This window comes from Eutrigla gurnardus (assembly GCF_963514095.1).
Source record: "Eutrigla gurnardus genome assembly, chromosome: 14".
Lineage (NCBI taxonomy): Eukaryota > Metazoa > Chordata > Actinopteri > Perciformes > Triglidae > Eutrigla > Eutrigla gurnardus.
The window spans coordinates 4,005,603-4,018,354 of NC_139937.1; the positions used below are offsets into that span (position 1 = coordinate 4,005,603).

General features: G+C 44.6%; 1 protein-coding gene across 1 annotated transcript in view; it reads left to right on the plus strand.

The window, feature by feature from the left end:
• Positions 1–12,752, plus strand: part of kcnn3 (potassium intermediate/small conductance calcium-activated channel, subfamily N, member 3) — a 42,645-nt gene that overhangs the window by 11,899 nt on the left and 17,994 nt on the right. Inside the window, 3 exon segments of the mRNA XM_084026810.1 lie at positions 1,102–1,197; positions 10,978–11,274; positions 12,340–12,461. Of these exon segments, the coding sequence (XP_083882936.1) occupies positions 1,102–1,197; positions 10,978–11,274; positions 12,340–12,461 (515 nt within the window).

Here is a 12,752-nt window from a genome sequence, read left to right on the forward strand (position 1 = left end):
CATTTTGAATTTGATGTCGTCACAGACACGAAGATCCTATTTCTGTACAAAGCAGCAAGTACAAGAAGCACTTTCATTTTTTATTTATTTTTTTTTAGCTTTATTTCACACCAGACCACAGCCATCAGACAAAACAAACTACAAACACCAACATACCAATACAGCAACAGCACAGCTAGAAAACAACAACACCTGGCCTGAAAAGGAGATGGACGAAGCATAGCTTTTACATTTCCATCCCCCATTTACATACATATAAACACATAAAGACACCATCAAGACACACATAACAACAAATAAAGAAGTAAAAACACAAGCAAACAAACAAACAAAAACAAATTAGTGGGTCATATGATCAACCACCATTGTTTTAACTCACTCTTTGAAAGATAGTAACCTAACCTAAAAGACAATTAAATAGATGAAAATGTTACGGCCTGCCACTTTAAGTCAGGAGGCTCATCATACAATCATCAGTTTCACACACACAGTTGGTTCACACACGACCAAACACACGACCAGTGAAAATACATTCTGAAATGAACACAAACTCACTAGAGCATGGCAGACAAACGCAACCTAATACACGTTTTCCTTTGGCTGACTCACGTAGGCCGAGTGTGCAGTTGTGTTTGACGCGTGATGGTGCTCATGTGTTTGTGCGCGCACACATGCGTGTGGTAACTCGTCGCCGTGCTGAGTGTGTGAGGTGAGGGGGTTAGAGAAGCCACTGAAGTGCTATGAGTTGTATTGATTGAAAGTTCCCCGGTGCATTGATTGTAAGCCCTGTGAAACCAGACAAGGAGAGGATTTAAAGCTTAGCTTCAGCGATATTGACGGGTGGAATACTTCCTTTCTGCTTTGGTTTTGTAAATGTCCGTTCTTATTGTCTTCGCCGAGGCAGCGCCGCTATCGTACAGCGTTTCAGCCGAGGTCTTACAGAGGACACGGTTTGGAACCTGCACTTGAACTCCACTTGTGGACTTATCATGAGTGTGGGATCTTTCATACATGCTTTTTTTTTTAATCATTGCTGAAATCTGTATTCTGTTTGTGCTGCATGTTCCTAAGGATGTGTGTGTGTCACTCTTCTCTCCACAGAGCTCCATGTATTCTCTGGCCCTGAAGTGTCTCATCAGCCTGTCCACAGTCATACTGCTGGGCCTCATCATAGCCTACCATGCTCGGGAAGTTCAGGTAAAACACGCTCATACATCTGTCACAGGCCGACATGCACGCACGCCTGCACACACTGACACAAAGTGAAGGCCAGATATGCTTAGACTCGCTTTGTTGTCGAGGCTAATCACCTCCCAGCTGGGAGGCAATTAGCTTAGCATCAAGACTGGAAGCAGGGAAAGTGATATAGTCTGGCTGTGACAAAATGTACCCAACAGCACCTGTAACGATACCTACTTAGCACGTAATATCATGTTTGTTTAATCGAATTCTATCACCACTCAGTAAGTGTAGTAAAATGATTGGAGGGTCACGTGCAAGACTGCAGGGAGTCACTGCAAGAAGTAGTTCACACTGTTAAACCACAATGTTTCACTAACTAGTGAGCTTTAAACATCCAAATCAGGCTCACAAGTTTTTAACTTCAGAGTGAGATTTTGGCTGAAGGTACGCGTCCACAGGCAGCATTATTTCCACGCTTCCCATTCATTGTCTAAGAAGCCGTGTAATGCCTTCACGTCACGGCAGCTTCGAGAGACGGCGACCTGCGAGCTCGACCTGCAAGCTCTCGAAAATATTTTAAACTGACCGTTGTCGATCTAAAATAAAGACAGATTCAGCAACTGCATAGCTTATTTCTCGCATGAAATGTTTTCAGAAACACATTTTGCTAAATATTTTCGTAAAATAAGAGAACGTTTTTTTTAATTATCCCGGTAATTTGTCTGCGTGAGAAATACTAGATGTGGCGTGTGAACAGGTTGAAATGTGTGTGTCTCACACCCAATGCTTGAGACTTGAGACCCTGACATACTTCTTTTATTTTTACTGCAGGCTCGGGAAACATTTTTTGGGTAAAAATAAATATTGTTATCTCAGGGGTGCTGTGAAGTGGGCGTGTCTTGTACTAAATGGGTGCAGACCCGTCTCTCGGAAGAAAGCGTATTTCCCCAAAATTAGCGACTTCTTCTTTAATGCCTTCACCTCTTTTGTTTCACAGAGGTTTTCTCTAAATAAATAAACGGAGAGCTCTGTCCACCACGTACATCATGTTGTCATCCCTCTGAGATGGACGCAGGGACTCAGGTGTATGTTGGTTCCGGCCAATTAATGACTTTAATGAGGGTTTTAGTTGGATTGACGCAACAGTCCGCACGGCTTTGCATGGAGTGGATACTCATCGAATGTTAAATTCACACTCAGCTGACAAACAGCGCCGTCGTTTAATAGATGAATCGCCACAAACATGCAAACACACACGCGAGGCACACAAACACACACAGCCTCAACCCCTTGAAAAAATCAGAAACGCTTTCGTGCTTCTTGATATCTGTTTTGCTGTTCGTCATTTCACTAATATAATGGCACCACGGTCATTTAGCTGGGGTTTTCATCTGAAGCCATTTGCAATCGATGCACATTGACTATTTATAGGAGCCTTGCGGGAATCGGACCCAATGAGTGCCCCCACACCAGCTATTACTCCCACCAGCTAAACCATTGAGCAACACTCATCCATCTCACCACATATGAGTTTAATGCTGTGACTGTTTTCCTTTTTTCTCCATTACATCACATCTTGGATGTTGCTGGAAATGTCTATTACAGTTGCAGCGGGGTCTGTGATGGAGATTGTGATGCATTCTGCTCTGAGGTTCAGGCTCTCCATCTGCGGATCGATAACTAGATGGCTGTTGCTTATTCACTGCCATACACAGGGGCCGATAGACTGGCAATCAGTCTGTAATAGGCTGCCGCTCCGTGTTAGGATTCACGACGCAAGCGTGTCTCCGTGTGCCGTAAAGGAAAGCATTCATTGACCAAAGAGCCCTTGTTTTCTGCTCACAAGTTTGATGTCACAATCACATGTGGAGTCAGTCGTCCTCCCACGCACACTGTGGCGGCGGCTGCCACACGTGACCGGCCCGCTAATACCGACAGGAGGAGATGATGCCGTTAGGCCGACAGAGAGCTGGAGTATTATGTGTTGTAGTTTTTGGCCGTCACTTCTAGCGGTGAAGATAACACCGTGCTCATGAAAATTGAAATCTGGGTACGCAGTGAAATTGCAGTCAGCTAATCAGGCTTCAACCACTTTATGTAACATGCTGTGTGAACACCACCAAGGTTTGGTTGGGAGTAGAAACAGAAAACACATTTTTCATTTCTTTTCGTGCTTCTTACAAATATCTTTTAATCTAATTTAATACACTTTAATGATTAATTATCATTTGAACTCTTACTGGATAAAATGAGGATCTTCCTTAAACCTGCAATTAAAATTGCGTTGACTACTTGGTGGAAGCGGAAACAAAGTTGATATGGCAAATGTTTTCGCCAGCAGTTGCTTATTTACACATCCAGCAGTTATGTGGCTCTTTAGCTGCTAAATGCTCTGCTATGTTCGCCAGCTAGTAGCTAACTGTGTCTGTCTGCTGTTAACTGCTGAGCAGTTGGCATACAGACTTTTTTTTTTACAGTTTGTTTGTTTTTTTTAGCAAAGTTACCAAGGTGGCGGAGGTGTTGCTGCATGATTTATCTGCTGCCAGTCAGTCTTTTCACCGCTGAAGCAGCGTTAAGCAGCTGGCCTGTCAGTGACAGCGGGCATGTATATATATATACAGTATATATATACATACATACGTGTGTGTGTGTGTGTGTGTGTGTGTGTGTGTGTGTGTGTGTGTGTGTGTGTGTGTGTGTGTGTGTTGGCTATACCTGAAACCATACACATGTTTCATAACATGTTTTATTATTCAGTACCTGTGCTGAGCCTGTTTCTTTATACTTTCTACACGGGCAGCATGAGAAGTGGCAGTTTGTCTCTGCTCTTTATTGTTAGATGGTTCAAACTAAAACACACACACACCAGGAGAAGTAATGCTGTGCGAAATGAAAGGCATTGTTCAATAAAGATCTCATTCTCAGATTACGACACACTCTGCTGGAGCATTTTGCCCAGCGTGTAACAGGATATTACAAGCACGCGCACACACACACACACACACACACACACACACACACACACACACACACACACACACACACACACACGCACACACACACACATATATATTTGCACAGAAGGTTTGAGAGGTAGCGACGTTAGATCAGAATGGTGTTATTGGGTTTAGCTACCACCTTTCCCTCTCTCTCTCACACTGATCTCCATGTCTCTCTCTCGCTCCTCGTGCCTTTTATCTCCCAGTAGGAGGTTCTGTTTACCTCCATCAGTCCTTTCCTTCCTCTTTTCTCCTCCTCCTGCCTCTTCGTCATTATCAGATTAGATCTGTCTCCTTCTCCTCCGCCGTTCTATTGTGTTGTTGAGTTCCACGTCTTTCTTCTCACCTGTACCTTCTCCTGTTGTTCTTTAACACTCGCCTGCCGAAAAAAAACTCACTGTCTTTTCTTCCCTTTCATCTCGGCCCCTTTTCATTCAACTCTCGCACCCTTCCTCTCTGCCTCCCCCCTTTTGGATGTTTCTCTCCTCTTCCTCCTTTCTCTTCATCCTCGCTGTCTCTCCTAATCTGAGAGGACACCTCACACCGATTGTGCTCAGCATGAAATAAGGGGGGAAACTATCAAGCTTAGTGTATTCATCTGTAATCATCAGAGATCGCAGCGTCTCCCTTATTCTCTGCCATCACACGGAGTCATTTTAGTTCTTGTTAACAATCGACAGTAATTATCTTGTTATGGGAGAGAGATAATTGTTCTTTGTATAAAGCAAATGGTAGCATGCTGAAACCGACATGAACGTGCAGCAAACATGGGTCTAATTTAGCTGTTGTCTTCCAGAGAGCGATGACAGGGAGCCGACGGGATGTGTTTTTAATTTGGGGTGAGTTTGTGTCGTCATGTTTTCTTGACTTTGACTTTCATTAGTTTAATGTGTGTTTGGATTAAATCAATGGAGCATAAATTAGCACATTGCCGATTCCTCTGGATGCTTTCACAGTGAGATATTTGCTGTTGAAATACCCAAATGTTTTTCAGTTATCAGTCATGTCCCAACATGCGGGACGGCTTCTGATTCTTCCCAAGTTTGATGGAGTCACGTTCTCCTCACGTACTTCTGTGAGCTAAATAATCCTCCTTAATCCTGTGCAAAATTCATCTGAGGTTCTGACTCAAGCAAACGACTTTATCCCCGAATACCGTCTCGTCATCACATATTATTTACTCATTAGATTGAATCATGTCGTGTCCCAGGTGGGTTTGACACCATTTATCAACCATTTGTTATTGAGACCAACTGTAAAATCAATATCATCATTTTAGGGATTCATTTCTTTTGGGGATTGGGGTTACATTTATTTACAATTCTATCCAATACAATCCTGATAAATTATATGTTTTGAATTTATAACGGGCTTTTTCTTCTTTAATGCAACAAATATCCTCAATATTCTGCCATTTAATTAATCTACATTTTGATCATCAGCCTGTAACTGCTCCATACATACAAAAATCACTAATCCACATGGTATTATTACAATAAGGCATGCAAATGACTGAAATCTGCATACAAACATTGTAGTTCTCCCTTTTCCTCTTTTTTCATGTCTTAAACCTTGGGAACAATTCTTAAGTGCTTCTCCAGGTGCTGTGTCTGCTAATATGTGCTTTTTTTTGCATAACAGCACAAGATTACTATGCAAGTGGCCATGACACCCCTCTGGCTCTGTGAAAACGTTCTGACATGTCATCAGAAAGCAGTCTTGACTTATTCATACTATTCATTCTGCAGATATACTTCAGTACAGTTCAGATGTGTGCAGTAGAGTTGCACAGGTTTCACTTTATTGTACTAAGTTCTTGTTATATTTGATTCTCAGGTCATATTTATTCATTTTATATCATGCATATGCACATTTGTCATCTGCCTCTCCCCTTGTCTGTACATAACATTCTAATGATAATAACCATTGTCATTAACGGCAAGATTGTAGTAACTTGAACGGTGTTACCATGGTAACCATACCTTATTCCTGTTGGACTAAGACAAATCAGTGTGCACCTACAAACATTTTGAGAATTGTCTTAATAAACATAATATTTTGGCAAGAAAAAGTGAATATCTTGCAGAATCATTGAAATGAGCGCTGAATAAGAGCTCTTTAAACTCAACGTAAATCATTATCACGTATTCATGGCCTGGGATTTTCCTCTTGTCGTTGGTTCTTTGTAAGACTGCTTCCCGAGTCTTCGTTGCTGTGTTTAGACAACAGATAACCAACGGAGACTATTAGCGCACAGAGATTGTTATCACCGCCATGAACTCAGGAGACATTTTGAGAGAGCGGTGATTGACTCTCCAATCTGTGCCACCGCACGCCATTACTTTGAGTTAACACTGTTCTCATTGAATGAGATTGGTGAGGAATAATGGAGTGAGGATTGAAATATCATTGGTCTATGATGAACCGAGGAAAACACTCTAAAGGCAGCTGCTATTATGAACCACAGTTGAGATGATTCATCGGGCCAAAGCCAAGCAAATGTTTGCTTAAACGATCGGCGAATGCATCTTTCATGTGTTTCATGTCGCATCCAGGGCTGTGTGAACGCGCATCCATGTATTTGATGCTCTGGTCTGTTGTGTGACTCACTAATCTGCCAGCTCACCAGTGGCCTTCTCTCCATTTCTTCACACACACACACACACACACACGTTTTATATTCCTAACAACAAGAAACTGAATGAAAGGATTCATTTTAGCTCGTTAACTTGCGAAACATTTGGAACTTGAAAGGCTTGAAAGGAATTGCTGTTGAAATTAATCAAATATATCTGTCTGTCCAAGAGTGTGTGAGAAATAAAAGGGATGTTTCTCCGGTCCATTAGTGCATTTCAAGCATTGTGAACTGTGTGATCCAGTTACTTTTGCAGGATTTTTAGAAGCAGTCCATTTATCAAGAAGACACTGGCCTGGCACTCTCAGCCACTCAAAGCAGTCAGATGATATTAGGAAAATGAAGTGAGCGCCAGTTTTTCTAAAAAGCTCTTTGTCTTCTTTAAAATGAACCCGTGGTCCGGAGACACCCAACACTGTGACGGTCGTTTTGTGAAGTCATGTTCTGCAGACTCTGCATAATGTACCGCCGCCCTGGGAACTGTAACGGATGAGGAATGACCACAGCATCCTCCTTAGACCGGAGACACGAAAGAAGCATTTCACCCACTAATGTGGCAAAGAAGTCAGAATAACATCTGCCTTGCGAGCCTCTGGCCATGTTTGTTTTGTTCCTATTTGCACTGAGTGAAGGAGATGGTGGAATCCTTTCTTCACTTTGTCCCAGTTGCTGTTTTTACACTTTCTAGTGACAAACTATAGGCGACATCGCTCATGCACACACCAAAACACTGAACCTCTCCTCATCTCTCACACTCTCCAACACTTCCTTTTCACTTCCATATCACCTCTCTCCTTCTTTTCCTCCGTCGTTCTGCGGTGAAACAGCCGTGAGGGTGCTTCCTCAGAGGTGAAATTACAGTCAAGGAGAACGTGTTACACTCTGCATATTCCCGTGTATCTTGGTGTATAAATGTGTGTGTGTGTGTGTGTTTGCCTCGGCCCGGTTATTTCTGCCCGTTCCAGGAATTTCCATGCAGTAAGACCCAGACATTTCCCAGAGGTGTGACTATGTGTGTAAAAGTATGTTCATGCTGTTGAGTTTTCACTCTGTCACAGTGTTCTTCAGTGATTACGACCCAGACTGAAGTGTACCCCCCCCCCCATGGGAAAGGCTGATTTTGAGGCTGATTCGCCTGCATCCACCTCCTTTTTTTAGTCTGTGCTGCGTTTGACTCGCCTGTCTGGATGTGTGTATGCATGTCTTTGTGCAAAGCTGCCTCTGTATATCTCCCTCGCTGGCTTGGTAGAGCCTGGGCAGCACTGTGTCTGCTTCCATGATGAGAGGCCTCTGCAATCAGGGACATTTAGACGATTACGGAGGTAGGATGGCTGCGGGCCCTGGAAGGGGTCGAGCTATGGGCGGACGGATAAATGGAAGGCTGAAGGGGAAAGATGGAGGGCTGAGGCAGAGAGTCTCCTCTTCGACCTTAAACCTCCACCTATGACTAATCCTCAGCCTATCTCTGGTGCTTTCATTTCCAACCATTTCTATTTCTTTTGGCTCCATTCTCTGCCCCTGGCTTGCTTTTTGTATTTTTTCTCTTATTTGCCCTCTTTCTGTCTCGTCCACTTCCTGTCCTTGTCCCTCGCCCTCTGCCCTGTAATGTCACGTTTGTTTAAAATTAAGAAAACAACAGAAGATCGTCCACGTTCAGTTTTCCCTGTGGGCTTGTTCTTTGTGTCCCGGCTTGTTTGGCTTTGCCGTCCGCTGACCTTCCTCCATTTGCTCTCCTGATAGAGTTGACAGTTTGTTTTTGAACTCCCTCACACACTCTCTCCCACACATGCTGCGCGTTGTCTACCTACTTTTCCTCCTCTCAACCCCTCCTCCCTCATTTCCTCCCGCTGTCCTAGTCATGTTGGACTAGTGGCACTCACTCAGTCCCACTGACAGATTACTTACCTAATGGAATTTAATTATTTATCCCTTCCTCATGGCGATTTAGCCAGGAAAAGACCAACAGCAGGAGTGCGCGGGAGGACAGGACAGGACAGGGGGGGCGGCTTGTTCCCTTCAGTGGCAAGAAACTGGATCACCTCTGTTCTGATTTGGAGAGATGTCATTCAGAGAGAGGAGGATGGCAAGTGAGGGATGTTGGAGTGAGGAAAGACAGGGAGGTAGACGGAGGAAAAGAGAGACACGGCTGGATGAATGATGGCTGATATGTGTGAATGAGTCTACGTGAAGTTTGACGCCTCGCACTACCGCACACACACATACACACACACATGTAGCCTACACACACACACACACGTCTTTTTGTCACTTAGAAGCACATCGTGTTCCTGGAAATGAATGAACTCCAGTCCTCAGTGTAACATTATCCATGGTGGTAGTTTACCAGCCTTTTCTACCCTGAATAGGAGGCGAGTCCCCGTCATCCGACTGTACGACTGGATTTGTGCGTCCAGAATGTGACTACACTCACACAAGCGTTGGACAATCTGTGCTTCCCCGTCTGCACCGCTTCATTCTCTGTCACACACGCCTCTCCCTCTTATTCCCTGCATCTCCCTTTTCTTTTCTTCTTGCCTTCGTCTCTCACTGCGTTTCTCTCGTTTTGACTCCCTCTTGCTCCTGCTCTCTCTCCCGCTCTCTCGCTGGGGATCCTAATTAAGCTTGGCTGCTCTTTGATGTTGTCGCCTTGGCAACAGTCACCATGACGAGGCTGGGTCCGCACACTCTCTCAAACTCACTCAGGCATACACAAATACAGACAAGTACAGTACACACACACACACACACACACACACACACGAGCACGCTCACTGAAATCATTAAAGAATACAGGCAGCATTTGACCCCTGGTTCAAATGCTGGTTTACACAATGATTCAGGCGTGTGCGTAGGCTACATGTGTGTGTGTGTGTGTGGGGGGGGGTACATATGTGTGTTGGCTCCATGTGTTACAACAGTGGAACAAGGGAAACGTGTGCATCCTGCTGAGCTAGATAGAGATAATGATGACATATGTGATATATAAATATCGTGACACAGAGCAGCTGGCTGTTTTTGCCAGATTGTTCAGATCTTTGACCTGGTATTGTAGTTTTTTTTACTCAATGCATGTTTTTTGTGTGGGCTAAAAGCCCTCGAGATGAATCATGTGGTAAAGAGCAATTATGAGCACCGACTGTTTCTCGAGGCGCTCCAGCATCAGGTAAACTCTGCTGATTTACTGCAGGGGAGTTTCCTCATTCATCTCACTGCTTCTCTCTCCCTCTTTAACCTTTTTTTTTGTCCATTCATGTTCCTAATTCAGTCCCAAAAATGTCATTTTATTTCTAATAAATTACAAAATATATACAATTGCACTGCTAAGTTGCATGTTTGAAACCTGCTTCCAAAGTAAATGGAGTATTGTACAATCGAGTGCAATTCTCTTTTTCTGTGAAGCATTTTGTTGACGTGACTTTCTAGAAAAGTCATGAAACAACGTCTCCGTGCTAGAAACACATCGAGGGGTCATCATTTTTACTGCGCCGGCAAAATAACTGGCACATCCTGAAATGTATTGACTTCCTCTCTTTATCTCTTCATTTCCTCGGCACTTCATCCGTCTCTTTCCACTTTCTTCTCCTCATCAACCCCCCCCCCCCCCCCCACCCCCCACCACCACCACCACCACCTCCCCCACTGCCCAGTTCCTGTCGGCGCCGCCAGGAGGAGCAGCCATTGTAATGAAACCTCGCTCTTATCACTTCCTAATAACAACAGCTTTCATATTGAGAGGAACCACAGCAATTACCAACGCGAAACATCAACATACGGGGAGGCAAAGCTGCAATTAAAGTAACGATGTTGATGCAGAACGGCATAGCGGGCTCTGTTTGTTTTTTTTGTCAATATTGATATGATGGAGCATTAGGAGCCTGTTTTGCTTAAGAGCAGCCTCTTCGGTTGACATTTGTTTCATCTTAGTAAGAGTTGTAGGTTATATGAAAATGAGTCAAAGCGACGTGTAGAGACTGAATAGATTACTGATTAGATGGATGCTGTTTTACGTCCCCGGAAAGAGACATTTCCTCTAAATCACTGCTTGTTTCTTTTAAGCATCGTATCATCCTGCACAGATGAGTGACTGTGCCAGCGGCGCATTAAAACAAGTGTACCTCCTTCCCTCTTTTAACTCTTCCCGTGTCCTTCCTGTCCCCACAGCTGTTTGTCATCGATAATGGCGCCGACGACTGGCGCATCGCCATGACCATGGAGAGGGTTCTGCTGATCGCCCTGGAGCTGCTGGTGTCCGCGGTGCATCCGGTGCCGGGCGACTTCAAGTTTCAGTGGCGTGCGCGGCTGGCCTTCTCGTACGCGCCGTCGCATGCCGAGGCGGACCTGGACATGGTGCTGAGCGTGCCCATGTTCCTGCGCCTCTACCTCATTGCCAGAGTCATGCTTCTGCACAGCAAACTCTTCACCGACGCCTCCTCCAGGAGTATAGGTGCCCTAAATAAGGTCAGAAGGACTGTGTGCATGCAGGTGTGTGTGTGTGTGTCTAAAAGACAGATAGAGGCGAGGGGCTGTAAAGGTATTAAGGTCAAGAGCTCTCTACTCAGGATTAAATCTGGGTCCACCTTGTCCCTTTCATTCGTTCCTTTCATCCACCAGTTCAGATGCCCTCCCTCTCCCTTGTTATCGCTCTACATGGAGACTTAGACGTAAGCTGTGGTAGATCTTTCATAATACAATATGAGATGGGAGCGTGAAATGAGAACGTGATATTGCGCGCGGCTCAAATGGGGCATGAAAAAGGAAAGGAGTCGAGTGATATGGCACGACACGAGCCGAGACATGTGTACAAAGCCGTGCGATAAACGCTTGGCGCCACATTTGTAATGCCTTTAAATGATTCACATTATAGTGAAATCAGGGAGTGGGGATGGAGCGTGTGGTGGAAATATGCTAATTCCAAGGATGAGGAGGAGGCAAGCGAGCACTGCGGGAGAGATGGAGCAGATATGAGATGGGTAATTCAGCAGGTTGCGAGTGTATCTGCGACGGCGCTGTTCTGACCCTCCAGGTTACGTGGCAGAGTGGTGCTGAAGCTGCCATGGAAGCTCCAACATGGCAACTCATTTATCAGCTGCTTAACCCTTCCAGGCCTCAACTTTGCTCTCAGATCATCCATCTGCCAGAAGTTGATGACAAATGAGCCACAGATTAAAAAAAGAAAGAAGGAAAAAACTACACTGAAATAGGCCAATTACTCATAGATGCTGTCTAGCTTGACCGGAGTCAGAGAGCGAGCCCCCGACCTCGGTGCAATTACAGTGGAGATTCTCAGAGAGCTGCCGCTATCAAAAGCTACTCAGATGTGGACTCGGGTGAGAAATGATGTCCAGGATGAGGATTCAGAGCCACGCAATCACACCCATGAAAAAGAAGATGTGCATTGCTATGTCATTAATCTGCTGTGTGTGTGTGTGTGTGTGTGTGTGTGTGTGTGTGTGTGTGTGTGTGTGTGTGTGTGTGTGTGTGTGTGTGTGTGTGTGTGTGTGTGTGTGTGTGTGTGTGTTGCAGGTGCATTTTAACACACGGTTTGTAATGAAAACCCTCATGACTATCTGCCCCGGGACGGTGCTGCTGGTCTTCAGCATCTCTCTGTGGATCATCGCTGCTTGGACCGTACGAGTGTGTGAGAGGTCAGTGGCAATAATAATTTTTATTGTGTCTGTGTGCATGAGACAGAGTGTCAGTCTGACAGACTTTTGATTTGACCCAGAATTCAACCGAGTGATTCAAATTCAATTGGCAGGAAATATGATCTGGGACATGTGCAACATAATCCGTCTTTAGACTTGAGTTTATGAGGCTTTTTCACCAGTTGGACACGTAATGTGATCCAGGCGACGAGTTGTAACTTCATTTGTCCATTTTCTCACGAAGCCACAATATAATTGTGTCCTGAAAGATCGGTAACATTTGAAAAAAAT